We start from the raw sequence: 26,070 nt of genomic DNA on the forward strand, positions 1-26,070 counted from the left end.
TGCTAATGAAGAAGGGTAAGAAATACCATCCTGGGGAATCGGTAATTGTCTTCCTTCCCAAATCCTGCACCGCCACCCTAGTTTGCGGTGTAACGCCGTTCCGGCGGGGCTCTGCAGTGGGGCCATGCCGCCAGCTTCTGTGCCGCAGGGCCCGGAGGCGCGGAGCGGGCGGGAATAACCCGGGACGGCCCGGCCGGGGCCGCGCCGAGAGGATCGCCGCCCCTTCCCGCTCCGCGGGGGCGCTCACCGCCGCGGGGAGGAGCGGGCAGCGGCACCCTATAAGGCCGCCTGCCTTCCCGGCTCCGGCACTCGCACTGCCGCTCCCGCCCGTCCTCCCGGAGACGCACGGGCGGAGACCTGCGCGGGGCGCACCGCACCGCACCGCACCGCACCGCACCGCACCGCACCGCACCGCACCGCACCGCACCGCTCCGCTCCGCTCCGCACCGCACCTGCCCCGGCGGGGCGCACCGCACCGCACCGCTCCTCACCTGCCGCGGCGGGGCGCACAGCACCGCACCGCTCCGCGCCTGCACCGCACCTGCACCCCACCGCTCCGCTCCCCACCGCGCCTGCCCCGGCGGGGCGCACCGCACCGCACCGCGCCTGCCCCGGCGGGGCGCACGGTACCGCGGCACCCCCGCGGGGTCCCGTCCCCATCCCCTTCCTCTTGCGCCGGCCGCCCCGTGTCAGCCCTGCGGGGGCAGCAGCTGCCCCTTTGATTTTTGGGGCAGATCCTCGTTCCCTCCGGTAGAATGGGGCGCTTCACCGTCTGGGACTATGTGGTCTTTGCGGCCATGCTGCTGGTCTCGGCCATCATCGGCATCTACTACGCCTTCGTGGGAGGGGGGCAGAAGACATCCAAGGATTTCCTCATGGGGGGCCGCAGCATGAGCGCCCTCCCCGTTGCGCTCTCCCTCACCGCCAGCTTCATGTCAGCTGTCACCGTGCTGGGCACCCCTGCCGAGATCTACCGCTATGGTGCCATCTTCTGCATCTTCGCCATCACCTATGCCCTGGTGGTGCTGTGCAGTGCTGAGATCTTCCTGCCCGTCTTCTACAAGCTGGGCATTACCAGCACCTACGAGGTAAGGTGGAGTAGAAGGAGCCTTTCCACAGACTTCAGGGAGCTGGGGGGCTTCTCATGCTGGCTTTCTATGTGTCTCCCCTGAGTCTCTTCCTACAAATCCCCATGCACTCATATCTGCCCCACACAGTGGTGCCCCATATCTCCGCACTCCCAAGGGCAGGCTGCCACCTGCTCTGTCCCCAAGTCTGTCCACACTGCCTCCACAGAGAGGAGGTGCTCAACCCTGCTGTCTTGGCTCCAGAGCTGTGCATCATGCCAGATCTGTTTCCTCACTCCAAGTACTTAGTGCAGCAGGTGGATTAATCCTCGTGCAGCTTAGATGGTGACATGCAGTTAATGATGTGTAATTAATATACCAAGAGTGCAAGAGCATCTAACATAGGAACCAGAGTTCTCAAGTCATGCTCCCTCCACATAGGTTTCTAAGCTCAGGTGCTGCTGCAAAAGTCCCCCTCTGGCAGAGTATGTTTGTGCTGTTCCTAGCGATTTTGGGGAGATACCCTTTCCACCTGAGGCTGTTCATACTGGTGAATGTCTTCTCCATCGTCCTTATATAGGGAGGTGAGCAAGTGCTCAGTGTCTGCAAGAGTTTTCTTACTTCTACCAAAGTATGGGTGAGCTGGTCTTCAGCTCAGCGTGTAAGTTAAAGCTATAGCTAGCAGCACAGAGACATCTGGTGTGGTGGGACACATCACAGCTCGACTCTGACTATTTTGGGGTGAGGAAGCATCTGGTCAGGACTTTCTTCTGATTTAGAAGGTCTGTGCAACCTGTTTATCTTCCTGCATGGAGATAGTTCCTAGCTGCAGATTTGGAGGCAAATTGCTCTTTTCAGCAAGGACATTGGGAAAGGGGCATTGGTGCAGGTGAAAGTCCTTGGCTAGCTACTTCGGTCTTTTGCATTTTATTACACTGAACAGGGGCGTTGCAGCACTAGAGGCTGAAAACAAGGTCTGTGTTGGTAGATGTAGATAAGAATTCACCAACAGAAATCTCTGGTGATTTGCAGTGTGTTTTAAACTACTAATCTTTGGACTGTCAGTTATGATGATACTTAAAATAGAGCCCTTTTAAATAAAGACTTACAACTATGACTGCAAACTCACTGATAATCTTGGGGTTAAATCAGAGTAATGCACCTATAAAAGATGTACCTTCTATTTGTGGGCAGAGTTCAGAGATTAAACAACTTTTTGTGTCTGTCCAGGGGCTCAGCACTGCTTCCTTGTGTGGACACGCTCACAGATCATGTTTTAAATGCTCAGTTCACGAGTGAGCACTTTGAAATACTTCAGTGTTTGTCTATGTTGACTGAATAGACTGGTAGGCAAAGGAAATCCCTTTTGTGCAACCACACACCCTAGAGGGTTGTTAGGACAGATGGTGGAAAGAAATCTGCCCTACAGCATGACAAACTCATTCAGAGGTTGTGCTGTCCCAGGCTGGACAGAAAAGTGAGGGTCCTGTTTTGCAAAAGGCTAAATTTCCACTTACCGGTAGAAGGTGATGAGCTGCTTTGGGCAGTGCAGCAGGTGACGTTGCCATGGGAGGAAGCTGCTGACCACTGAAAACCTTCTGCCCTCTCTTGCAGCGGTTCAGATGGACACACATTATGCCAGAGTTTCCAAATCAGCTAAGGCTTAGGAATAGCTGTACTGTTTTCTTTCTCTCTCTGATTTCACAACACAAGTGGGTTCTATCGTTTGCTGGTACGTCATTGTGAACTTTTAGGTTGCGCTATGCGGAGTCAAGAGTTGGAGTCAATGATCCTCGTGGTTCCCTTCTAACTCAGGATATTCAATGATTCTGTGGTAATACCTCCTGGTCTTTGCCAAGTCACAGTGCACGGCTCCTTATCTATTAAGTGCCTTGAGGCAGCTGGGTAGCACCAGTTTCCATTCTGCAAACTCCATCGTATACAGACTAGCTTATGTCTACTTCACTTGCCGGTGTGTCATTACCCATCAGTGAGGTCTGTAGAGAAATATCAAGTCAAGTTGAAAGAGATATCAGTCAAAGTGACTCTAAGAGTTTTGGCCACTCTTGAAAATGTAAAACTGTCACTATGCCATTTCTGTATCGCTCATCGCTTCACTCTGGTCCTATCAATAATGCCAAGTTTTGATATAAACATTTGGTTTTTCTTCTCTTTTGCAGTATTTAGAGCTTCGATTTAATAAATACCTGCGCCTCTGTGGAACGGTCCTCTTCATTATACAAACGGCAAGTAAACTTCAAAGCTGTTCTGTGGTCCTCGTAGCCACCAGGGTTCTTCAGCTTAGTGTAACTGGCTGTTTTCTCAGAACGGTTGATGAGGTTACCACAGTGCATCGGTGGCTGGGAGTGGGAGAAACAAAGCTCTTTCTGCTCCAAAACGATGAGGTGGGGAGGGGATGCTGGGCTACCTGCCCCTTTGGTCTCTGTGTGCATTGTTGAGCAGCTGGAGCAGTCACTTGGCATCAGCGCCATGCCAAGAGACGAGCGACCCTTCACTGCAGGGTAGCAGTGTGAAGAGCAGCCGTTCGCCTGCCTGCTCGAGAAACCCACCACGGGTTCAAAATGTAAACATGCCCCAATTATCTACAGCAGCAGTTTTCATCCTGTGATCCACGGATTCTAGGAGTCTGAGTAATTCTCAAGGGTCTGTGAAAGGTGACAAAACAAGCTGTCAGGAGCTGTCATTTGCGGTGCAAGGGTTTGTACCACCAGCACTGGAAAAAAACTGGGTGTCTGCAAACTGAGAAGTAGCAAATTACTGCCTTGGGGAATGTTAAACTAAAGCAGTGCCTGCAATTACTGTTGCTGCAGTTTGCTGTATCCAGCCTATTCAGTGTGACCGTATGGGACCACAGCTTTTAAACGTACAGTGAGCATGTGACAAGTGCACCAGAAACAAAAATGTGTTCTTTTCACAGTTTTGAAGTGGACTGTTTGGGGAATTCAAAGCAAGAATTAATATACAAACAGAAAACTTTTCAAGTTACATGCTTGCTTTTTGCCTGGTTTTGTATTTTTAAGACACACCAGGAGTTACAGGGCAATCATGCTTGCACCAATAAGATGGTGGTCAATGCAGTGCTAATTACTTACTTGAACAGTGCTGCTTAGCTGGCATTGACAGATAATAAGACCATACTGAAGTAGAATGCTAGCATGCATGAATCCTGACACTGTTTCACCTGCAAACACGAAGACATCACAGTTGCATGCATTGGAAGAAGCCAAGCATAATCTTTGCTTGTGAAGATCAGAAAAATAATTCTATACAACTTAAATATGTTCCCAGGGAAATTAACTAAAGATCTGTAGGTGTCTTTCTGTGCCAAGCACTAACAACTTAACTTGAATAATGAAAAGAATAGCGAGGAAAGGAAATCCCCCAAGATTTTAGTGGTGTAATTTTAACTGTTTTGTGAATATTGGCATATGTTTAAAAGAAGAGGAAAAACCAAAAGGATATGCAGTAATACAACCTGAAAAACCACTGAAGTAGTGGAAAGATTGTATCATCACTCCTGTTTTAATTTACACAAAAATGTGATCATACTTGTGACAAATTTTAATTTCTGATGGTTCAAAGCTTCTGGCACTTGTTTGCTGCATATGAGAAAACCAATTTCTCATGCTGAATCCCTGAATTAGCAGGACTTGGGAGACCTGCGTTCAATTGATGGACAATTAGATGGATAAGGAGTTGGCTGGATGGTTGCATCCAAGAGTTGCAGTCAACAGCTAGGTGTTCTAATGGAAACTGGTAATGAGTGGTATCCTGCAAGGGTCTGTACTGGGACCAATACTATTTAATACCTTCATTAATGACATAGATAGTGGGACTCAGTGCACCATCAGCAAGTTTGCAGATGACATCAAGCTGAGTGGTGTGGTTGATATGCTAGAGGGAAGGGATGCCATCCAGAGGTACTTTTACAGGCTTGAGGAGTGGGCACAATGTGAACCTCATGAAGTTCAACAAGTTCACATGCAAGATCCTGCACCTGGGTCAGGGCAATCCCCAATGTCAGTACAGACTGGGGCATGAACTGATTGAGAGCAGCCCTGCTGAGAAGGACTTGGAGATACTGGTGGATGAAAAATTGGACGTGAGCCAGCAATGTACGCTTGCAGACCAGAAAGTCAATCCTATCCTTGGCTGCATAAAAAGAAGCATGGTCAAGGGAAGTGATTTTCCCCTTCTACTCCAGTCTTGTGATGCCCCACCTGGAGTACTGTATCCAGTTCTGGGGTCCATCACAAGAAAGACATGGACTGTTAGAGCAGGTCCAGGGGAGGGCCATGAAAACAATCAGAGGCCTGGAGCACCTCTCCTATGAAAAAAGGCTGAGAGAGTTGGGATTGTTCAGCCTGGAGAAGGGAAGGGTATGGGGAGGCCTTATCATGGCTTGTCAATATGTAAAGGGGGCTTATGAGAAAGATGGAGAGAGACTCTTTACCAAGGCCTGTAGTGACAGGACAAGAGGCAATGGTTTTAAACTGAAAGAGATTTAGGTTGGGTGTAAGGAAGACATTTTTTGCAACGAGGCTGGTGGGACACTGGACCAGGTTGTCTGGAGAAGTTGTGGATGCCCCATTCCTGGAAGTGTTCAAGGTCAGGTTGGACAGGGCTTTGAGCAACCTAATCTAGTGGAAGATGTCCTTGCCCACAACAGGGGAGCTGGACTAGGTGATCTTTAAAGGACCTTTCTCACTCAAACCATTCTATGATTCAGCAGCCCACGCTGACGGTCACTGTGTAGACAGGAAGTCAATCATTGACTGGGCTTGGCATGTGTCAGTAGTTGGCTGTGAAGTGATGCAGCTAGTTCTGAGGAGATGTTCCCCAGGGACTAGTCAGGACTGGCATCTTTCTTGGCATACAATCTGTGTATGAAAACCTGGAGAGGACTCATGGCACCAAGAGAAACAAACGTGCCCCCACAGGCGAGGAGTAGTACACAGGCAGGAATAGCTATTTCCCCAACGGTCCTACCATCCTTTCTGATGTGTGCTTGTATCAGGTGTGGAGCAAGGGGCCAGAGCAATCTGGTCATGCTGGGTGAAGCAGCCCCTCCATACTAATTTCCTCCCACAGCTGGATTACCACTTACTCCAGTTACCTCTTGGCTCTCTGCCTAGCATAGCCACTGGCCATGTGGCAGCACTCTGCCACAGGGACTGGATTTGACCTGCTCAAAAGCCACAGCGAGTGATCCACCAGTTAGCCATCCTGCTCTGGTTTACCGCCTGTGCCTGGGGCAGACTGCACACTTGCGGGAAGGGCAAAGGCTTGCTGGATGTCGGATGACATGTGATTCTGCTGCTTTTCCATGCCCAAGTCCCGCCCCTGTAAATCAGGGCGTCAGAAGAGTTCAGTCATGGAAAGCTGATGCAAGCCAGCTCAGGACCTGACTGTGATTTAGATCCTTTGAATCAAGACCACCGACATTCACAGAAGTTGTCTACACGTGGAAGGCTGTATTCCCTTGAACTGTGCCACATCTGAACTGGTCCTAGTAGTACAAGGCAGTAACAATAGTAGTAAAAAGGCAAACAGGATTAAAAAATATAGACAAAGAAATTACAGAGGCTATCAGCGTATGAATCCCATTGTGCCCTTAAAAGTGGATGGCGTAGCTCCTTCATTTGTCTGTATCTTTCCTATATTGGGTGAAAATACAGGTGTGCTGATAAGCATGCATGGCATCATTTTACAGGAGTGTAATCCCTTAGAATGCTATCCATAATGACTAACTAATGCTGTAATTTTTGTTCTTACTCATGTGCAATATAGTTACATACTGAGAGGCATATTGATCCCAAGACTGAGAAAAAAAATTGTAATGGATTCCTTGGCAAACCATGCGTAAACCTCATCAACTTCCTTCTGCTTTTGTTTCTGCCATATAACTGCAGTTTTAAAGCAATAAAACAAGTTAATTATAAAAGCCAGGAAAAGCTGAAGAGGGATTTGGTATTCAAGAGTCAGTGGTATTTGTTTTAAGAACACTAGGCTGTGAGACTGCAGTGCTGGTTAGTCTCAGACATTCATTTTCTAACAATTGGAATTATTTCTTGGCTGTTATGAATTTAGGAAATATAGGCTGTATAAATGCTTGAAGAGAAACCATCTCCGAAAGCGATCACCTTTTCCGGGAATTTACATTTCTTTTGATTTTATATCTTTTTTCCTCTTCTAGACTTTATACACTGGTATTGTCATTTATGCTCCAGCTTTAGCACTAAATCAAGGTCAGTATACTGCAACTGTTATATTTTTTTTTACATATAGTACTGGTATGGTTTTTTGGTAACACACACCTTAAGATATAGCTCAAGGATTGACTGTGAAGTCTTCTATTGATCCTGCTGGGAACTCTGACAGAAGGCCTCCCAGTTGTAATCCCTCGTCCCTTAATCCTTATGTGTAAGGAATTATAGAAGAGGCTCGGGGGAAAAATCTGCTCTCATCTACTCTACCTCTCATGCAGTATGCTTATGTCATGGCTACATTCAGAAAAGTTAAGAAGACTTAAGTAAATTTTGAAGGCAATGGAGAGACTAAACACGTATTTAATTCCCCTGGTTAAGTGTTCTTCTTCAAGAGGAGAGTGAGGCAAAAGTTCTGTAAATATGGGTTTGGGATGCCTAGAACTGTTTAACTCGGCCTATCATTTTTCCTGGAAAACCAAATCAGCAGCAAAGAGATCTTGAATTTAAGATGTTTGTTATGATATTTACAAAATTAAATATTTCCATTTTCTACTTCAAAATGACTCTTTGCTTTGAAAACGAGCCACGTTGATTTTTAAAGGGGAAAAAAGCTTTTATGTGGAGCCAAATCAAACTTTTAATCTGACACAATTAATTTGTCCACTTGGCAAGAAAAGGCAATAACAAAATGCAAATAAAAAATGAATCATTTTGGCTAGAATGAAAATCACGCTTGTTCTGTTTGTTGGGTTGTATTTTTTTTTTTTTTTGCTTGTTCATTGAGCAAAAAGGAAGAAAAAACCTAACACTGTCAGCATTGGTTTCCTCCGGTGTATAAGTAAGTCCCACGTTTCATGTCCTTGATGTTTATATTTGCCCTGCAAATACATGCTAAATCAAGCTATGACCTAGCTGGCTCCCACCTAGCAGCAATGATTGTTGTTGGTTTTGTTGCAGTGTTTCTAATTAGCCTGAGCTGCCTGTTGGGGAGCCCCCAGTGCCCTGCCTGGCAGCACGTTGAGCGTGCCAAGCTGGGGCAGTGACAGCTCGTGTGCCAACCATGGCACAGCGGTGTTTGGCGTAGCCATGCTATCATGTTTACCTAAAAGAAAGAAGAATAAAAGGCAGGTTTTTAGTCTGACACATGTCTTCCAGACCATGCATGAACCACTTTGCATCCGTGGAGCATCCCCATGCTTTTTGCTTGCTTAAATCCTCGTCTAAGGACTCTGTGGGACTACCCAGGCTTCAAGGGAGGAAATGTGTTTTAAAACCTTTCTGAGTTGGGGCCTACAAACATATTGGATGTGTTGATCGGCAGCATTCACACTAAAGACAAAGAGCTGCTTAGATCCTGAAATAGATCTTAACTTTTTAGCAGTTTCCAACATCTGTAACAACCGTTTCATTTTTAGAACTGATTAGGGTGAATCCCCTGGTTTAGACACACAAATCTTTTCATTACTATTTTTTATTACCTCCTACTTTTGCATTTAACTTATTTCTAGGTTATTTTCAACAACCAGATTGGGGGTGAAAAATCGACCTCAACTGTTTTGTGCCCAATGCCTCATTCACACTGGTGCCCTTTCCTTCTCTTTCAGTCACTGGCTTCGACTTGTGGGGTGCAGTGGTGGCGACCGGCGTGGTCTGCACTTTCTACTGCACGCTGGTACGTGGGCCCTTCGCCTGGGAAAAATCTCTGTTCCTTTCACCATTCATATCAAATATGGAGTTTGTCGGAAAGTAACCGAATAGCCAGGTTGCCCCATGGGAGTACATTTCACTGTGTAGCTGTAGCCGCAGGGCCATATTCACCCAGGGACTTCTCTGGATGCAAAGGTAGCCATGATGTGACTCACACCTTTTCTGGTTTGTTACATTCCAACTTCTGTTGTTGTGGAAAGAACAGCAAAAAGATAGATTTCCCTTCCTAAAAATCCGCCTGTAATTTTTCTTCTAATCTAGTAGGGTTTAGCTGTGTAATTTGTCAAGCACCTGCTTACTGCAACTATAGTGGTCCTGTCTGTTATTCAATAGAGCCACTGAAAATAGCAAGTGCCACGTGAACAGATTGGTCTCTAGATTACTGTTAATTGACCAAGTGTCTAGAAATTATTAAACGGAACCTTAGTGACAAATTTATTTGTATGTGTTGGATTAAATCGTGTGTATTTTTATTCAGATGAATGGTATGCCTTCTAAAGTTAGTGGTACTGTATATGTATGCAAGATGAGCACTGTTTGCCAATTTTTCTTTTGATACAAACTTCTAAATCAGGTTATGTGATGAAGGAAATACTGGATTAAACTATGTGTATGGCCAAAGGAAATTCTTGTGCACTTCCAAAAAGGGCCAGGATGTCCTGAATAGGTTCCAGGATGCAGTTCCTGAACACTCCAGTACAGAATTATTTCTATTAAGGAAGAAGATGAAATTAATCTGTTATGCATAATACGGATAGTAACATTTCTCTTAGTTGAATGTGGGTGCAAAGCGAGAGTGCTGCTGCCCTTTTGTATCTGATACCCGCTGTTCCTCATACAGGGTGGTCTGAAAGCAGTGGTGTGGACGGACGTTTTCCAGGTTGGAATCATGGTCGCTGGATTTTCGTCTGTGATTATACGAGCTGTGGTGGTTCAGGAGGGAATTGGACGCATTGTAAATGATTCCTACTATGGAGGAAGATTAAACTTCTGGGAGTGAGTCTGTACTTGCAGATGATGTGCCTCTTTATTCCTATAAATGGAGCCCTTGTGACTAACTGTGCAATTAAATTGCTACCAAGGAGGAGGAGGGGAATTGTAACCCCATTTTTATATATTTTTAAGCAAGCCTGCCTAGTTTGAGGGATATTTTTTAGGTATTTTAAGGATACGTTTTGGATTCCACTGAAAGTGAATGGTGAATAGGAGAGGACAATCATATTAATATTTGTAATTTGCAAACAGCTGATTTGGCATTTCAGCTGCTGAACCAAAACATCTGGGAAAATAATAGTTTTTGTCTCATCTGAAAAAGGGAAATGGTTTTATTTTCCCTGAAAAAAAATTCAAGTAGTTTTAATAGTATTTTACCCTAACTAACCATAGCCTAAAAATATAATTTTGCAAGGTCAAGAATATTAATTCTGACAATGTTGAATCAAAAAATACTTCAAGTGTTAAAAAAAAGTTACTGTGCTTTTGATGAGAAACTTCACCTAGTGCTACTAGTGAAAGTTTAGTGTGGCAAAGTTTTGTCCATCAGTTCAGTATACTCATCAGGTTTTCTGTAAAATTCTATACCAAGTTCTTCAGTAAATAATTAATTTGTGGGTACTTTTTTTGTTCTTCTTGTGAACAGTCATTTTTTCTATCTGTTTGGCTGATTTGCAGTGGTGGTACTGCGTTGCCTCTTCCCCCAGTCACAGAGTTCACAGGTGGGAAGAGAAAAGGAATAAAGGCAGGTAATAGGTGAAATAATATTCCATTGTTCACAAAGAGAAGCATAATTTAATGCTATATTAGAGTGCGATATTTAAAAAATTATGTATTTATGGTCATTCAAAATCTGTTGTTCACTTAGAGCTAAACCAGCAAAATGTTTTACAGAGGCTCTGTCCACGTTCTCAAAGGCTGGGTGTGCAAACACACCTTTATATTGGTGTCAGATTGATGTCCCTCTGGATAAGCAGGCATATTAGGCTTTTTACTGGAGCATCATTTCATCACAACACTCACAGGCATCATTCAGCTTTAGCTAAGACTGTAGTTTTTAGGCAAATAAATTATTTAAACTTCACCTTTGGACAGATCAGTGTGTTTCGCTACATCAGGATTTCAGCTCTGAGTTTTAAATTTGTTTTCCGTGAGTTCAGATTTCATGTACCTGAATGTTCAAAATCTGGCCAAATTAAGAGAGTTTGTATTAGAACAAGTATGAGGAAATTTTTTCTCCTAGCCATTAAGGTCTTCTCATAATGAGAAGATTTTCATATTCTGATTTTGTTTTCTCTTTTCCCTCTCATATTGTAGCTTTAATCCCAATCCTTTGCAACGGCACACCTTCTGGACGATTGTTATAGGTGGGACCTTCACATGGACTGGCATATATGGGGTCAACCAGTCTCAAGTACAGAGATACATCGCATGCAAAAGCAGGTTCCACGCAAAAATGTAAGTCTGCCTACAGCAACTTTTAATGCCTGAATTCAGCAGTGATTCTTCTTTATAAGGGGGATTTTTTTAAAAGGAATGGTTTTTGTCTATATAAAACCCATTTGTAAAGGCTAACAACTTTTGCCTTTTGTTTTGTGGACCAGGTAGAAGACAAATTGGCACAATAAATACTGGTATTTGAATTACATATAATTGCTGTAACATTGAACTTTGTGCTGGTATTCTTGCATAAAAATAGCTGCCTTAAGTTTATATGCAACCTAAAGACCAATATATTATATATAGTCCTTGTGCTGAAGCCATATCAGGACAGCACCTTGAATTGCTACTCTATTAAACCTAAATCATTGTGCAGCAATTTAGCCTAAGTAAAGACTAAAACTTTTTTCCATACTGATTAGTATAGGCACGAGAAAGTGCAGAAATGTTTTATTCAGTATTAACATACTAAGGAATCACACATTTTGTTTTCATAATAATTATGAATCTTTTTTTAGGAATTCACTATGGAAGCTGGCAGAGGGTTCTGTTTTCCTTGAATTTAAACATTTCTGATGAGCCTTTACTGTAGAATAGAGTATACTTACTAACTCTATTATCTTACCTTTATTTTTAGTATCATTCCAGTAGCCACAATTCAGGATTTAAGAATTATTAGCGAGCTCATAAAGTCCATTTAGAAGAGAAATATATAAATGCACATCGTAACTATAGTCCCTGTAAATTCTATAATAACGTGACATACAGAGAAGGAGTTTTATGAAGTCTTTCACTTCATAAAGTCAGCAAAATACCCACAAAATCAGGCACAGTTTAAAACAAATATTTTGGTTATGGCAATAACCTGTTTTTCACCCATCCACACTGCAGACAGGAATGAGCTGATGCTTGTCATCAGCCACATCTCCAGCGTACAGTGCCACATCTCCAACACACCACGTGCCTTCTCCGCAATCTCTGGCAGGTGGCTGGGTGCCAGGTTCTTGCCACTGCAGAGGCAGGAGGTGCATCCCGCATCTGCAACGCTGCCTGGCATGACTGTGTATTGGAAAACAGCCGCATACATTGTACCAGATTTGTGTGCCGGCGAGGCTGTTCTTCCTGACCACCTGCTACACTTAGGGCTGTGCTCCTCTCTCGCACCCTCCCTACCCTCTTTGTAAGGAGGGACACTTCCAGGGTGTCCCAGAAGCAGAGTGTGGCCAAGGGGAATCTGGCACCATGGCAGCTTCTGGGCAGATGTTCTGAGCTGTTGCAGCAGCTTTGACCAGCGTTGGAGGGTCTCTGGTTCTGGAAGGGTTTGGATGGGATTTATAAGTCATAGCATATTAGTGGTGGCATAGCCTTAATCAGTGGAGTCCTTTCCTACTGGCGTGGGTGGCTGGACTCCATGACATCTTGTCTGTGCCTCAGTTGTGCAGGGAATTTCCCCTGCATGGAGAAATCGTTTTGTATAATGGTTGCAGCTTGTCACAACTATAGACACTACCATTCTGTTTCTGTGGTGATGGTCTAGTTCATTAGGAAATGTAATTAAACACATCTGGCAAGTCACATTGGTGGCCTGCACCTCTTATTGGCATTTAACCTGTACACAGAACTGTGAAATGATATCAGGTCAAAGTATAGAATCACAGAATGGTTTGGGTTGGAAGGGACCTTAAAGATCACCTAGTTCCAACCCCTCTGCCATGGGCAGGGACACCTCCCACTAGACCAGGCTGCTCAAAGCCCCATCCAGCCTGGCCTTCAACACTTCCAGGGACGGGCATCCAAAACTTCCCTGGAAACCTGTTCCAGTGTCTCACCACCCTCACAGTAAAGAATTTCTTCCTAATATCTAATCTAAATCTCCCCTCTTTCAGTTTCAAACCGTTACGCCTCGTCCTATCACTGCACTCCCTGGTAAAGAGTCCCTCCCCAGCTTTCCTGTAGGTGCCCTTTAGGTATTGAAAGGCTGCTATAAGGTCTCCCCGGAGCCTTCTCTTTTCCAGTCTGAACAACCCGAGTAATAGGGTTTTGTACCCCTGTGGCATTTACTGTAAGGCTTTATAAAAGACAGCACAATAATAAATCAGAGCTGAGAAAATAATTTTTTCACAGATCCCAACTTGCAGTTTTTGGGCAGGCCTTTAACAGTGGCACAAGTGTAGGAATTTTTTCAGGCTTTGGGGAAGGATTTCACCCCATTAAAGAAACACACCAGTAGGTAGGAGCACACGCTGTCATCCTCAAACAGTAACTGGGCAAATTGAACATAATGCTCACATATGAACAACAATGGGCACTCAGAGCAGGAGAGCTACATTTTCAGACAAAAATGGGCTGCTAACACATTTTTCTGTACCTTCCTTTCAAGGTCATCATCTGGCATGTTTCAGTGCTAAAATCTTAGAGCTAGCCTGAAACAAACAGGCGAAAATAAGCCTTGTGCAGTCACAGTGCCTACTTCACCCAAACTCCACCCCATGTTACTCACCCAAAATTAATGCGAACGCTTACCTCCAATAGTGCTACGATTATTGTACTCCAGTGCTTAGTCATAGGGTGTACCATGAGCTGGGATGTAAATCAGAGGAAAAAAACGAGCTTTCTTTTCACTGTCAAACACTGATGCAGTTTAAAAACCAGAATTGCTGGATTCAGACAAACAATTTATTTTGCTTCAGTGTGTTTCTCTTGACTTTCTAATCTTTACTACAGGCTATAGGCTAATACTGATATTATGTTTGTTCAAAAGGTTTGGATTGATTTAACTCATTGGTTAAATTTTGTGCTAAATCAGCTTATATCAAGGTAGATTATGCCAATACAGGAACAGCTTCAGATAAATGCAAGACATCCAACCAATATGTAAGCATCTATAAGAAGAGGACTATTTAATTTTTACCAAATTAGTCTAGAGAGAAATTCAAAGTGCAGCTCATTCTGTGTTTAGACTGTCCCTAATTGCAAATACAAAGCATAAATGCATAGTTTCCCCTACTATGTGTAAATCAGCTTTTATTTATATAGGTCTTTTTTAAGAGTTTACATTGTGCTTGGCAATAATTTTTCTATGGTAAAAACCTTGATAGTTCAACTAGTTAATCTACATTATGCCTTTCTGAAAATGTCCATTTCAATGCCTAACAAGGCCTATAAAGTTAGGTTTACTTCTTTGTTCATCCTGTTGGTCCCTTAGAGCAGTCCAAAGGCTGGTGCCCCATACCTTCTTGGGAACTGAAAGCACTAAAAGGCCTCCTGAAGCATGCGAGCATGGATATAATTGCACAGAAAGCAAGGTCTTCCCAGCAGAGATCTTAGCAGTTGGCACAGGTCCAGGTGATCTGTCAGGCCGTTAGATCATGATCAGTGGATGGTACGCAGATAACCAGGAGGCAACTGCTGGAAAGGAACACTGTTTTTCAAGCGCAAGCTCCCAGTGGGTGTGTTTGCTTGAGCTGACCAGCCTAGGTGAGAAGAACTTTGTGACTCAGGAGTCATCAAGAGCCGACAAACATTTGAGAAGATGGGGTAGTTAGATGGAAGGGAAAAGTCCTCAGTGGGCCAGGAGAACAATTTGGGTTTCGCTGCCAATAGAGGCTGCTTGTTGTGTGTGGCAAAAGTCGCATTAATGCCTGATGAAAACACATTTCTGCTCTCAGCGTTAGCTGAAGCTCCCGTCAAGACATGGGGAGACGATGGGGTTACTGGAGCATACCAGGCTCAAAATTGTTTAGTTACTGAAGGGGAAGCTCTGGAGTCGGTGGCAACCTCCTGCTCTCTGGAAGTGGCAGCTGTAGGTAGTTCCAGACCAGGTCCCAGATCCCAGTGCCTCATTGCTGCCTCCCACGGAGGCTGTCCCGGGAGGAAATAGGAGATTTGTTGCTTCACAAGGGCAACTCCAGCGTTGTGTAAGCGTGGCACTGCAGCTCCAGAGGCAAAGGAGAGCTGGTGCTGACTAAAAGGTACCCCACACTTTGATCTGGGGCACCCCGCCTTACCAGTCCGTCTGGGGCTTGTTTTTACCAAGGGGTGTGGTGAGGGGGGAAGAGCGTCTCCTTGCCAGCTGCCTGCGATGCACGACGCGCGCACCTGATGAAACGTGGGGATTGCCCTATCGCTCCCATCACCTCCCGAGCAGACTTGGCCAGGGGACGGGCACTCAGACCATACCACCAAAACCAGAAATGTAATTTGTATACTTAAACACATGATCTCACACCGGGTGAAATGCTGGGAGCCATATTGTGACTCCCTTTCCAGCGGGCAGCCACCAGACGAGGAGGTCCCTTTGGCTGCAGGCACGGGCGCTTGCTCGCCTGTCCCCAGCGGGGTCTTGTAGGATGTCGAGCTCTAACATGGTGTTTCTGTGTGTGTTGGTGCAGGTCCCTCTACATCAACCTGGTGGGCCTCTGGGCGATACTGGCCTGCGCGGCCCTGTGCGGCCTGGCCCTCTACTCCATCTACAAGGACTGCGACCCGTGGACGGCAAATCAGGTGTCAGCGCTCGACCAGGTAGGGCCTCGTGTTTCAGGGGAAGGTGGTGAGGAGGCATCCTTCCTCTGCAGCCATAATAACCAGACCAGGAGGGGTTCAGGAGCCAGGGGGTTGGGAATAATGACATGCTGGAGTGCCCTTCAGGTGGCATATACCTGGAAGAAGGCTACCAGTGGACAATTCTTTGCTAGTGATGGTGCATGCTTCCCTCCTTTGGAAGCTGGGCCATCAAACCATGTTGTACCATGCTACGGAGAAACCACCTTGTAACCGACAGTGGTCTGGTCCCTAACTAGGCCCTGAGCAGCAGATTTACCCAAGGAACAAGAGCTCTGGGAGCCCATAGACGGACCAGAGTCTTTTTTTATGTGTGTGTTTATGCCTGGGATAATCATACAAGCTCTGGATAACGCCCCATGGACAATAGCTGGAAAGCCAGGAGAAGAGCACAGACAACAGAGTACCTGAGGCTGGATCACCTGGTCTTTAAGGGTAGAATAAAATGAGATACGGACAGCCAAGGTGGAAACCTGGAGGAAATTAAGTTGTTCCTGTCGGTCAATTTCTTTTGTTAGAAACTGGAAGCAAGATACTAAAAAGATCAACCTGTTGGTGAAAAAAACGGTTCACAGGAAGAAAATCTTAAAATTCCTATCTCTTTGCAGCACTCAGATCTTCCAAAGGTCAACAAATGACACATGGTTTCCAATAAGGAAATTGTTCTTAGGTACACAGAGGTTATTGGACTGTACCTAAAAACATTTTTGTGGAGTCAGCAGCAGACATAAGCATCTACTGTGGCACCCAAGCCCAACGGAATGATGTACAATACAGACTACCTGCTGCCCAGCGCTAGTTTCCTATACCGTCGTCACTGGAAAGCAAGCCTGACAGTACGGCTATGTGCTCACCTCTGCTAGGTGGTCTGAACAGACTTTGCTCTGTCTCAAGTGGGTGTTTTAGGATTTTTTTTTTTTTCTGTAGAAAACCAATAAATAGTGCAAGGTGGGACGGTTCAAAATTGGAACAGCTGGGCAGAATGCCAGCAAGAAGGCTATAACAAAAATAATACAGTGACAAAAAGAAAAATTAGAGCAAGATAGTAATATTTCTTACTCTCTGGATTTTTCAGCTAATGCCATACCTAGTGCTGGATATTCTCCGAGATTTTCCAGGAGTGCCAGGGCTTTTTGTGGCTAGTGCCTACAGTGGGACATTAAGGTAACTTAATAATTTGGAACCTAGTGTCTTTTTTTTTTCTTATTTGTTAGAGCTAAAGTTACATTTATACTAGAACTTTTGCATTTCATTTCTTCGTCTAGCTAATTTTTGTTCTTTATAAAAAGCACTATAAGATCTTTTACGATGCAGCTTAAAAATCCATAGTTTCCAACAGTGGTGTTGTGAGGTCCTCGGACTCAAAGCTGTGTGGAGTTCCCTACTAGCAACGTGAGGAAACAGCTAGCCGCACATGATGTACGGCACTAACAAATCCTCCTCTCTGTGCTTTTAAAGCCCCTCTGCTATAGAAATTTTTAAGTATTATAAGTGCTTGGTTATGCAAAAGACCTACGGTTTGGGGGAATTTCCTACTGCTCATCTTTAATTTTCCAGTTTCAAACCTGCATAACTTTAAAGCCATCTCCCTTTCCTTATCACTGATCTTTAGAGTCTTGTTTACAAAAGAGTTCCTGGACTTCCAGTTGTCTTGAATGAACCTCGTGAAAAAAACAATCACTATATATTTTTACTGAAGGAGACAAATCAATCCACTTCTATCCCATAGTGGGGAATGTTTTGTTCAGCTTTCCCAAGGAGCATCTTTTAAGAAACATCGCCTCTCTTGAGGACGGCTCTGAACAATAGTAAGCAGATACAAATAAGGAAACTTATGTGATACCAGCATAATTTTTTTGTTCCAAGTACTTACAGCTACAAAATAGAGGGAATGGCCAGGATATTTGCTTTTTATTTGCTGAGGAACTGTTAGTAGCTTGTGAGAGCAAGGTACACATAGACACAAAATCACCTGGCTGGCTTTGTGCCTTAGGAGTACTGGTTTCTCTGACCCCCATAGGGAGCCTGGAATAGTTCAGTTTAGACTAGATGCCTAATTTTTCAATGACTATAATTAGATTATCTGAATCCTCCTCTGAGAGTGCATTCAAGGTGATCAGTGACCTGCATGTAGGAATTTTACCTACCCAAGTATATATATATATACACTGTGTAGATCATTTGTATATATATCACATATACCAGTAGCATTTACAGCTTAGCCACATGTAATAGATATTTTCTTTGACTTCTCCAGGCCCATCTTTTCATCAAGATTTGCCTTGTCTTTACTAAGAGCAATTATTTTAAACAATTTCTGTAAGCTATTAACTGCATCACCTAGAATACAGCAGTTATTTTAGTTTTCTGACAGTGTTCTAGACAGTGGCAGTTTCTCTCTGCTGGTAACATGTCTGTTATCTATGATTTCAGCTTCTAAGATAAAAACATTGTATAAATCTTGCCTTCTGTAGTACAGTGTCCTCCAGCATCAATGCTCTGGCTGCTGTGACTGTCGAAGACCTCATTAGGCCGTACTTCAAATCCCTCTCTGAAAAGAAGTTGTCATGGATTTCCATGGGGATGAGTATGTCTGGAAAAATATCTTTTCCACTTTTGTTTTACAAAGTGAGGGCTTGATTCAGATCTCGCTTACGGCAGCGTAAGTCAGGAGTAAGTGCATTCTCACCAATAGGACTACATTGGCGCAATACTTGGGGGAGAGGAGATCAGCTGTGTAGGTTTTACACAGAATGGGGAACAAGCTATTTAAAGTGTGCGTAAGGGAAAAAAGAAGCCATCTTTTTTAATCTTTAAGCAGGAAAGATGCACTGCATCTCTATTCAGTATTGATCTGCCATACTACAAAGCCAAATGTCTTAGACTGAAACACCTGTTATTTTTCTTCCATCTGTCAAAAATTAGAAGCATAGGAAAAAATTTTGTAATGAACCTTCTGAACTGGGTGATAAGTGAGCAATAGCATTGTGTCCCAATAAAAACTTCACGTCTTTTCTGACACACTCTCAGACCCTCAGTCTGTTTAGCCCCTCTGTTTAATGTAGCTCAAAGAGCGTCAGAACTAGGCTGAGCAGATGGTTTTAATCTCTGAAGTGCAATCGCCATCTCTGCTAATTTTACTGTCTGTGACCAGCTGCAGGTGTAGCCCAAGACAGCATTTGTAGTAAGAGTGGAAAAAACCAGAGTCCCAACATGGTGTCATAGCCCATACCGGTGACCACAGCAGACTGGTGGCAGGTGACAAGTATTGAATATTTTCACTTGAGAGCAGTTTCTTAGACATTATTGCAAAGAATGTGTGTGCCAAAATTGTTGTTGGCCTTATCATGCGTTGACTGACACGTCACATTAAACAGTGGGATTAATCTATTGCATGTGCAGCGAAACTCAGCAGGGGTGGAGGTGGAAAAAACAAATAAGCTAGTGTTACGGGTCCTGGGAAGAGAGACACTATGTCCTGGTGACCTGGGATGTTCTTTGTCGCGGTGCCAGCTCCCAGTAATCTGCCAGCATTTACTTTCTTGCTCCGAAGACTTTAGACTGAGAAGCAAAAATCATCCCCTTGAAATAAGGATTATGACACGGGATTAGCTGAGAAATATGAACAATACATGTGGTATTGCCACTATGGCTAATCCATATGGCTGCCATTTATTAACTAATCTTTAGAAATACACAGGAAGAGGATTTTGTCAACTTTGTGTGATCTCCTCTTAATGTAAACAGAAACTTGACCTTTTGGCCAATTCAGACTCTCTTAGAAAAAACCTTGATGCTATCAGGTTTGCTTTGAAGATGTCAGGGGTCATGCTGGGTTAGACAGAAACATTTCCATCAGTGATTTTCATACTTTGGCAGATTTACACATCGTTCTGCCTTTCCCACGCAGGCCTGTTTTATGGCGGAGTCTGCATCGCTATGGCTGCACTGGCATCTCTCCTGGGAGCCTTGTTGCAGGTAGGTGTCAGACCGCTTTTTCGTGCCCGTGTTGAATGACCCAGAATGAATTATGTAAGAAAATAATTGCTGGATACCATTATGAGATTAGGTTTTATTCTTTGTTGTGTACTGGCCTCAAACAGCCCATGGCTCAGCCTCTGCTTTAAGCGCCCATGTAACTATACCAAGTCCTGCCAGCTGAGTACGCACCAGTTAAAAAAACCCTCGTAATTCCCTTCTCAACACCTTCCTTTCTTGCCATGTTGGAGGCTTTAACTGTTTGGCACAGCACCTGATAGCAGACTCTCTTCTTTCCTTAGGCAGCACTCAGTATTTTTGGCATGGTTGGTGGCCCCCTTTTAGGACTGTTTGCCTTGGGAATCCTCTGCTCCTTTGCAAATGGAATTGTAAGTAGAAATTTAAAGCCCTGCTCGTCCAAAACTCATTGATAATTTTGGGCATCTCCTTCCCCCTCTCCCCTCAGTAATTTTATGTTGGGCAGCAAGGGACATGTGTTTGATGCTTTCCATGAGGACATTTCCCCTTGCACCCTTTCCTCCTTATTCCAAGGAAGTGAAGAACAGGACTGTATAGGAACTTGAATTTCTATCCTATGAAGAGATTTACATGAACATAGTGTGTGTGTGGGGCAAAGTCTGAATAAAAGTGGAACTTTGTCAAGGATTTCTGGAAAACACAGTTTTAGAAGCAGGGAACAATGTATCTTGACAACCAGTAGACTCAGAGGATCCTCACCTGTCTGTGCAAAAAGAGGGTCAGGCTGGGAAAATGGGGCTCAAGTACTTGCAGACTGAATCGGAGTGTTCTCAGAATGCTTCAGTATCATGAAATTATCATTTCCAGAGGAAAAAGTTATTCCATCAAAAAATAGATTTGACAAACTTTGGGAATATGGTCCATGGGTTAGTCTAATAGGATTGCTATTTAGTAAGGTTCACAAATCACTAATCTTTATGTCTTTGCAGTTGCAAATTTTATGTATGTACTAAAAAAAAATAAAAAAATAATCACTATCTGTCAGTGAAAAAAAAACCCCACCCTGAAGTAGAAAAGACTTTTGCAAAAACAGATCACATGAGAAAAAGGAAGAACTGTTTCTGTATTTGTTCAAGGAGGGCCTCAAATAAAGCAGTGTTTTCCCATATACCATGCAGCCCAAAGATGTCCTTTGACTGTAAAGGCATAGTGGCAAAATAAAGAAGAATGCTCAGGAGCTGTGAGTAAACACTGTATTCTCCAAAAGGGGAATGAAGTAAACTCCTCATCTCTGCCCAGCTGTATATTTCATTTTTGCTATGGAGCCTACAGTTTAGGTTACCTTGACTGTTTCTTACTCATCTAGGTGTTGGTTTTTTTAGATATCCTTTTACCTTTCAGGTAAATCCAAGTTTAACTTTCTGTTTTGCAGGGTGCATTTGTGGGTCTTGTCAGTGGCTTTGTTATTTCACTTTGGGTTGGAATCGGATCTCAGATTTATCCTCCACTCCCAGAGAGGACCAAGCCACTATATCTCTCAACTGCAGGCTGTAATATATCCTCAGTAAATTTGACATCAACAGAAAACCCGTTAACAACAGTCTTCACCACACCAACTGCAGAGAGGTATACAAGTTCATCATATGCGATCAACAAAACATGTATTTGTTTTAAAGCAACACGAACATCTGCCTAGCATCTGGGTTACTATAATTATCCCTTCCTGGTTTACCTACCAGGCTGTTTAAGATGAAGCAGTTTTCTCCGATTTTTTTTTTTTTTTCCTGTCAGAGTGGAGTTTGTCTGAGTTATCCCAGAATAGAAGTCAAAGTGAATCTTCCTATTGATCTGAAAAGCTCTCAGTTCAATATTTGAGTCTAAAGGCTTGGATATACCTTACCGGGATCCACAGTGCCAAAGAAAGCATAACATTTATAGTTATTGGATTAACTTCCACAGTCTGCCACATGAATTAAAGTAGTAGGCAGTTAAAGGGCAATTTGCCAGCTTAACAGTTACACCTACAACAGGTTGCCTGTGCAGAAAAAGTTCTATTCAGGAAATTCAGAAGAGGGCATAATGCATATGATGGGCAAAATATAGGGGATTTTTCTCGCCTTTGCAATTACCATATATCTTTGGACAATCACAGTTATGAATGACAATATAGGGAACAGCAGGACCAGGAAGAAGCTGAACACGCACAATTCTAGGGATTCCCAATCCTTACACCTTAGAGCACTTTCCAGTCAACAGGAAACCTAGTACACACGTGGGTGCCAAACATCCAGTTTCATATACTGCACCTCTCACACGGGGCCTCCAGCATTGCTCATGGCAACAGAGCGTGTTGTCAGGGAGAGCAAAATAAGGTGTAACCTGAGGTGTGGCAGTTTAGAACTGCACATGGCTGATTTCCTACTTTTTGTGTGTGTGTTTCCCCTCCTTTAAATAATGTCCCCCCTTGTAAAGAAGCTATCCCTTCATCTGGGTAGCTGGAGTGCTCAGCTCCACGCTAGGTTCCTAGCGGAGACAGGACTGTCCTGTTTTACCTGCTCTGTCCCATGCGTGGCCTCGCTGTGCTGACCGGTCTCCTCCTGTACGAAGGAACTTGTCCTGCAAATTTTAGAACAAAATTTTAGTGCATGTTTTATTGTAGGCAGGTAGTTCAAGACTACCGGGTCACTTAGGTCAGAAATAACTCTCTATTTATGTGCTGCCTGGAAACAGACAACATTTTGAAGTTGCTTGGAATAGAAAAGCAGAGATTAACACTTTTCTGCTCTTTTTCAGGCCTGCCCTGGCAGACAACTGGTATTCCTTGTCTTATCTCTACTTCAGTACACTTGGGACGCTTATCACAGTAATTGTGGGAATAATTATCAGCCTCCTAACAGGTACTAGTTCCAGAGCTGTGATTGAATGTGTCTTAGATCTCTTCCGAACTACGATGACCAGAGAGCTGTCATTGCCACAGGAAGTGCCAGTGACCTTATTGCAATCGTTGCGTAAATGTTACCATCCTAAATCTCATTTTGTCCCTTCAGCCCTTCTACGTCCCACTCTTGCTCACAGCAAAAGTTACTTCAAATTTCTAAGGAAAAAGAAGGTTCAGCAGTTTTTTTTAACCTGAGGGCTGAAAAAAATAATAATATAAGACATCTGTCTTTCCTGTTTTATTAGATGCCAGCAGGGGCTGGAGGTTTAAGGGTTGTCCCTGAACATGGCAACAACTCCAAGCAAGGAGATACACCCATGCTTCTAGAGGACAAAAGCAGTTTTGAGTGAGTCCAGCGCACTCAAGGGTTATTGTCTGCACCTGTACAGTGCATGCTTTTCACCACATTCCCCAAGCACGTACCTAAAAGCTGCAGACTCCGTGCATGGCTACGTTAGCTTCTTTCTCAGTTTCCCTGTACTATTTGTGCAAGGGCAAAAAGCAGCACCCCACGGGTAAGAATGGGGACTTCAGTTCCAGCCCATGGCCTCAGCACTTTTGCATCTAGGTGAGATGCAAAGCGCGCCTTTCATCCACTTCATGCATGGCAGAAACAGGACTAAAGCAGCTGCTCTCACAGCTTTCCCCAGTGTGCCCAGCCGGATTCCTGGGACTCACCTTTGAGGCTGTCTGTTAGATTTCAGGCCTGTTAGTCTGACCTACAACTACTCCAAGACTATGAACCTCCAAACCCAGCAGACAAACTCACTTCCGTTACCTTCCCTGTGCCTTGCAACTAAGAAGCATAAGATACACTTCTGCCATTTTCTTTTCCTTGTGAGTTTCTAGAGGATTTGCTCCTCCCCTTTCTTCCCATCACAAGCTTTTCCCATTGCCATAGCGATGCTTGTAGACAGGTTTTGCTTCTTATGAGGTTGGGATCAGGTCACCCACAGGCCGTGAAACAAAATACAAAAACTGGGCAACTCTGCAAATCCAGATGAGAAATTGACAGTACCAGACCCCCCCAAAAAAAAAACAAACCCAAAAAAACCAAACAAACAAAAAAAAACCCCAAAAAAAACCCCCCAAAACAAACCAAAACCTGACCCAACCACACTATCACCCTGCCTTTTGTGGCACAAGATCCCATTTAAGCCTCAGGTGGCAATCACAGCTAATTCCTAGCACCTGCATCTCCTTTCCTCCCCACACACATTCCTCCCCCATAAGGACAGTTAATCTTCCATGCCTTAAAAATGCCCAAATGTCCCATTAACCCTCATTCCCCTACCTTGGGGCTGCCCTTAAATAGTTCACTATAAAAATTGCTGGAGATAGGAGTTTTGCTGATAGGGAGCTAAGGACTTGGGCTCCAGGGCAGCCCTTGGTACCACAGCTCCTGAATTAGCAGGGTGGTCCCAGATATCATTGTATGGGATTCATCCTTTTCTGATGATTGCCTCAGGTTTTTTACACAATAAGAAATCTGAGGAGGATCTAGGAAAGTCTGGGAAATGGCTAAGGCATTTCAAATGGACCTTGAGGGATCATTTTATATTTTGAGAGGTGCAGTGTATACATCATTGGGAAGAAATGATCCCTAAGGCCTGTGATTGCTTGATGGCTTTTGCTGCATGACTCTGTCCTGCTCACCTGGCCTGGTGCCCAGAGCTGGGCTCTGACATATCATTTGCTTGTGGAAACCTGGCTGATTGAAACCTGCCTATTTTGCAGGAGGACTAAAACAGAACACAGATCCTAAATTCCTGCTGACCAAGGAAGATTTCCTGTCCAACTTCTCACGGTCTAAATCTGAGACAGTAAGTGGAATTATGCGTCTCTGATTTAAATCAATCTTTCCTCCTGGGGGAGGCCAGTCCCTGGCTTATTTTTTCCCATGAGGATGAAGAGCCCCTGACGCTGCCTGATGTGACTGTCTGCTTTAAGGCAGTAGCAGAGCACAAGGCTGGTAGGATTAAAGCAGCTGGCATAGGCAGGGAAGCTATGTTCGGCCGCAGCTTGACTTCAGTGAACAGCAGAGCAGCAGCTGAGACAAGAGACAGTTGTTCTCCGGGTTTCTGCCAAAATACTCCCTTACTAATGTCTTGGAAGCTGGCCCAAGGCACGCTTTGGGCTCAGCAAAGCTTCCTTTGTTTGTAAACATGTGTTCTCTAAAGTCTGGATTTTTTTGCTACTTCAGCTACTGTTTGAGAGAAAACATTTCTAGTCAGTGTATCTATTCCCTAACTCTCTCCCTAAGATATAAGAAAATGGGAGACATTATTGGGTAATAGCTTCCTTTAGTAAGGAGAATATAGGGGAAATTTGTTTTGCTTTGTTTTGTTTTTAAATAAACTATAGATCACTTTTCAATCAGTATCACCAGGATGCTGAACATTCAAGCTCAGCTTTGTTCCGTGCTTTTGGGTGCTGCAGTACAGGCAATGATCATATCTTTGAGATGGTCCAGTTTGCAAAATGTTTTTCCTCCATGATGACAACTCCTTTTAGTATGGTCTCATGTATTTCAGCCTCTGGATCTGAACACCAGGGAGAGGAAGGGATTTTTACAATACTGTTGTAATGCTGTTTGCCCATGTCAGGACTGGAAACCAGCTCTCCAGTTATTGTCGTTCACTGTCTTTAATGAGACAACGTCTGTTTTCGCTATCTGGGAATTTAATCCCTGAAGACTTTTGGAAAAAAGCACCCCATCCGCATGGAAGTTAATGTCCACAGCCATACTATTTTATTCCCAGAGTCAGAAACAAGTGTCTGCCTGGTTATACAGCTGGGAGCTGGATAACAAGTAGTTGGCATCACAAATCATGCAGAAAGTGGTTGAGAAAAAAATCGGGGGGAACAGAGCAACTTCCTGTACATGAAGAGCTCAGCGTCTCATTGTGTTTAACAGAGATGGAACATCAAAGCAATGATGCATGATAATATGCTCGTTGTGTCAAAGATGGGGCAAGGACCAAGGGTTGGGAGTGAATAGCTCAAGGACCTGTTGGGGACAGATCGCTAGACATGAAAACAGCAATTAGAACTTTACACGCCCAAAACTACTTTAAACGCTTTGCAGGACAAGAACATTTTATGCGACAAGAACGTTTTACACAACTAGTACCTTATGCAATAAGAAACTTTCCATGCCCCTAGAAAAATACCAGCT

At 44.1% G+C, this 26,070-nt stretch overlaps 1 protein-coding gene across 2 annotated transcripts in view; it reads left to right on the plus strand.

Annotated features, from left to right (window-relative positions):
* The first annotated feature begins 408 nt into the window (after positions 1-408).
* Positions 409-26,070, plus strand: part of SLC5A8 (solute carrier family 5 member 8) — a 29,602-nt gene continuing 3,940 nt past the window's right edge. Inside the window, exons 1-14 of one of the 2 annotated variants that reach the window (XM_063322713.1) lie at positions 409-1,088; positions 3,248-3,313; positions 7,285-7,336; positions 8,902-8,969; positions 9,846-10,000; positions 11,315-11,455; positions 15,829-15,958; positions 17,073-17,161; positions 18,472-18,584; positions 19,908-19,975; positions 20,278-20,364; positions 21,387-21,580; positions 22,748-22,851; positions 24,630-24,715. In XM_063322713.1, the coding sequence (XP_063178783.1) occupies positions 756-1,088; positions 3,248-3,313; positions 7,285-7,336; positions 8,902-8,969; positions 9,846-10,000; positions 11,315-11,455; positions 15,829-15,958; positions 17,073-17,161; positions 18,472-18,584; positions 19,908-19,975; positions 20,278-20,364; positions 21,387-21,580; positions 22,748-22,851; positions 24,630-24,715 (1,686 nt within the window). In that variant the 5' untranslated portion in view covers positions 409-755. Of the gene's footprint in view, positions 1,089-3,247; positions 3,314-7,284; positions 7,337-8,901; positions 8,970-9,845; positions 10,001-11,314; positions 11,456-15,828; positions 15,959-17,072; positions 17,162-18,471; positions 18,585-19,907; positions 19,976-20,277; positions 20,365-21,386; positions 21,581-22,747; positions 23,088-24,629; positions 24,716-26,070 lie in introns of those variants that run through there. The other variant, XM_063322712.1, reaches the window with a different exon arrangement.

This window comes from Chroicocephalus ridibundus, chromosome 1 (assembly GCF_963924245.1).
Source record: "Chroicocephalus ridibundus chromosome 1, bChrRid1.1, whole genome shotgun sequence".
NCBI classification, from domain to species: domain Eukaryota; kingdom Metazoa; phylum Chordata; class Aves; order Charadriiformes; family Laridae; genus Chroicocephalus; species Chroicocephalus ridibundus.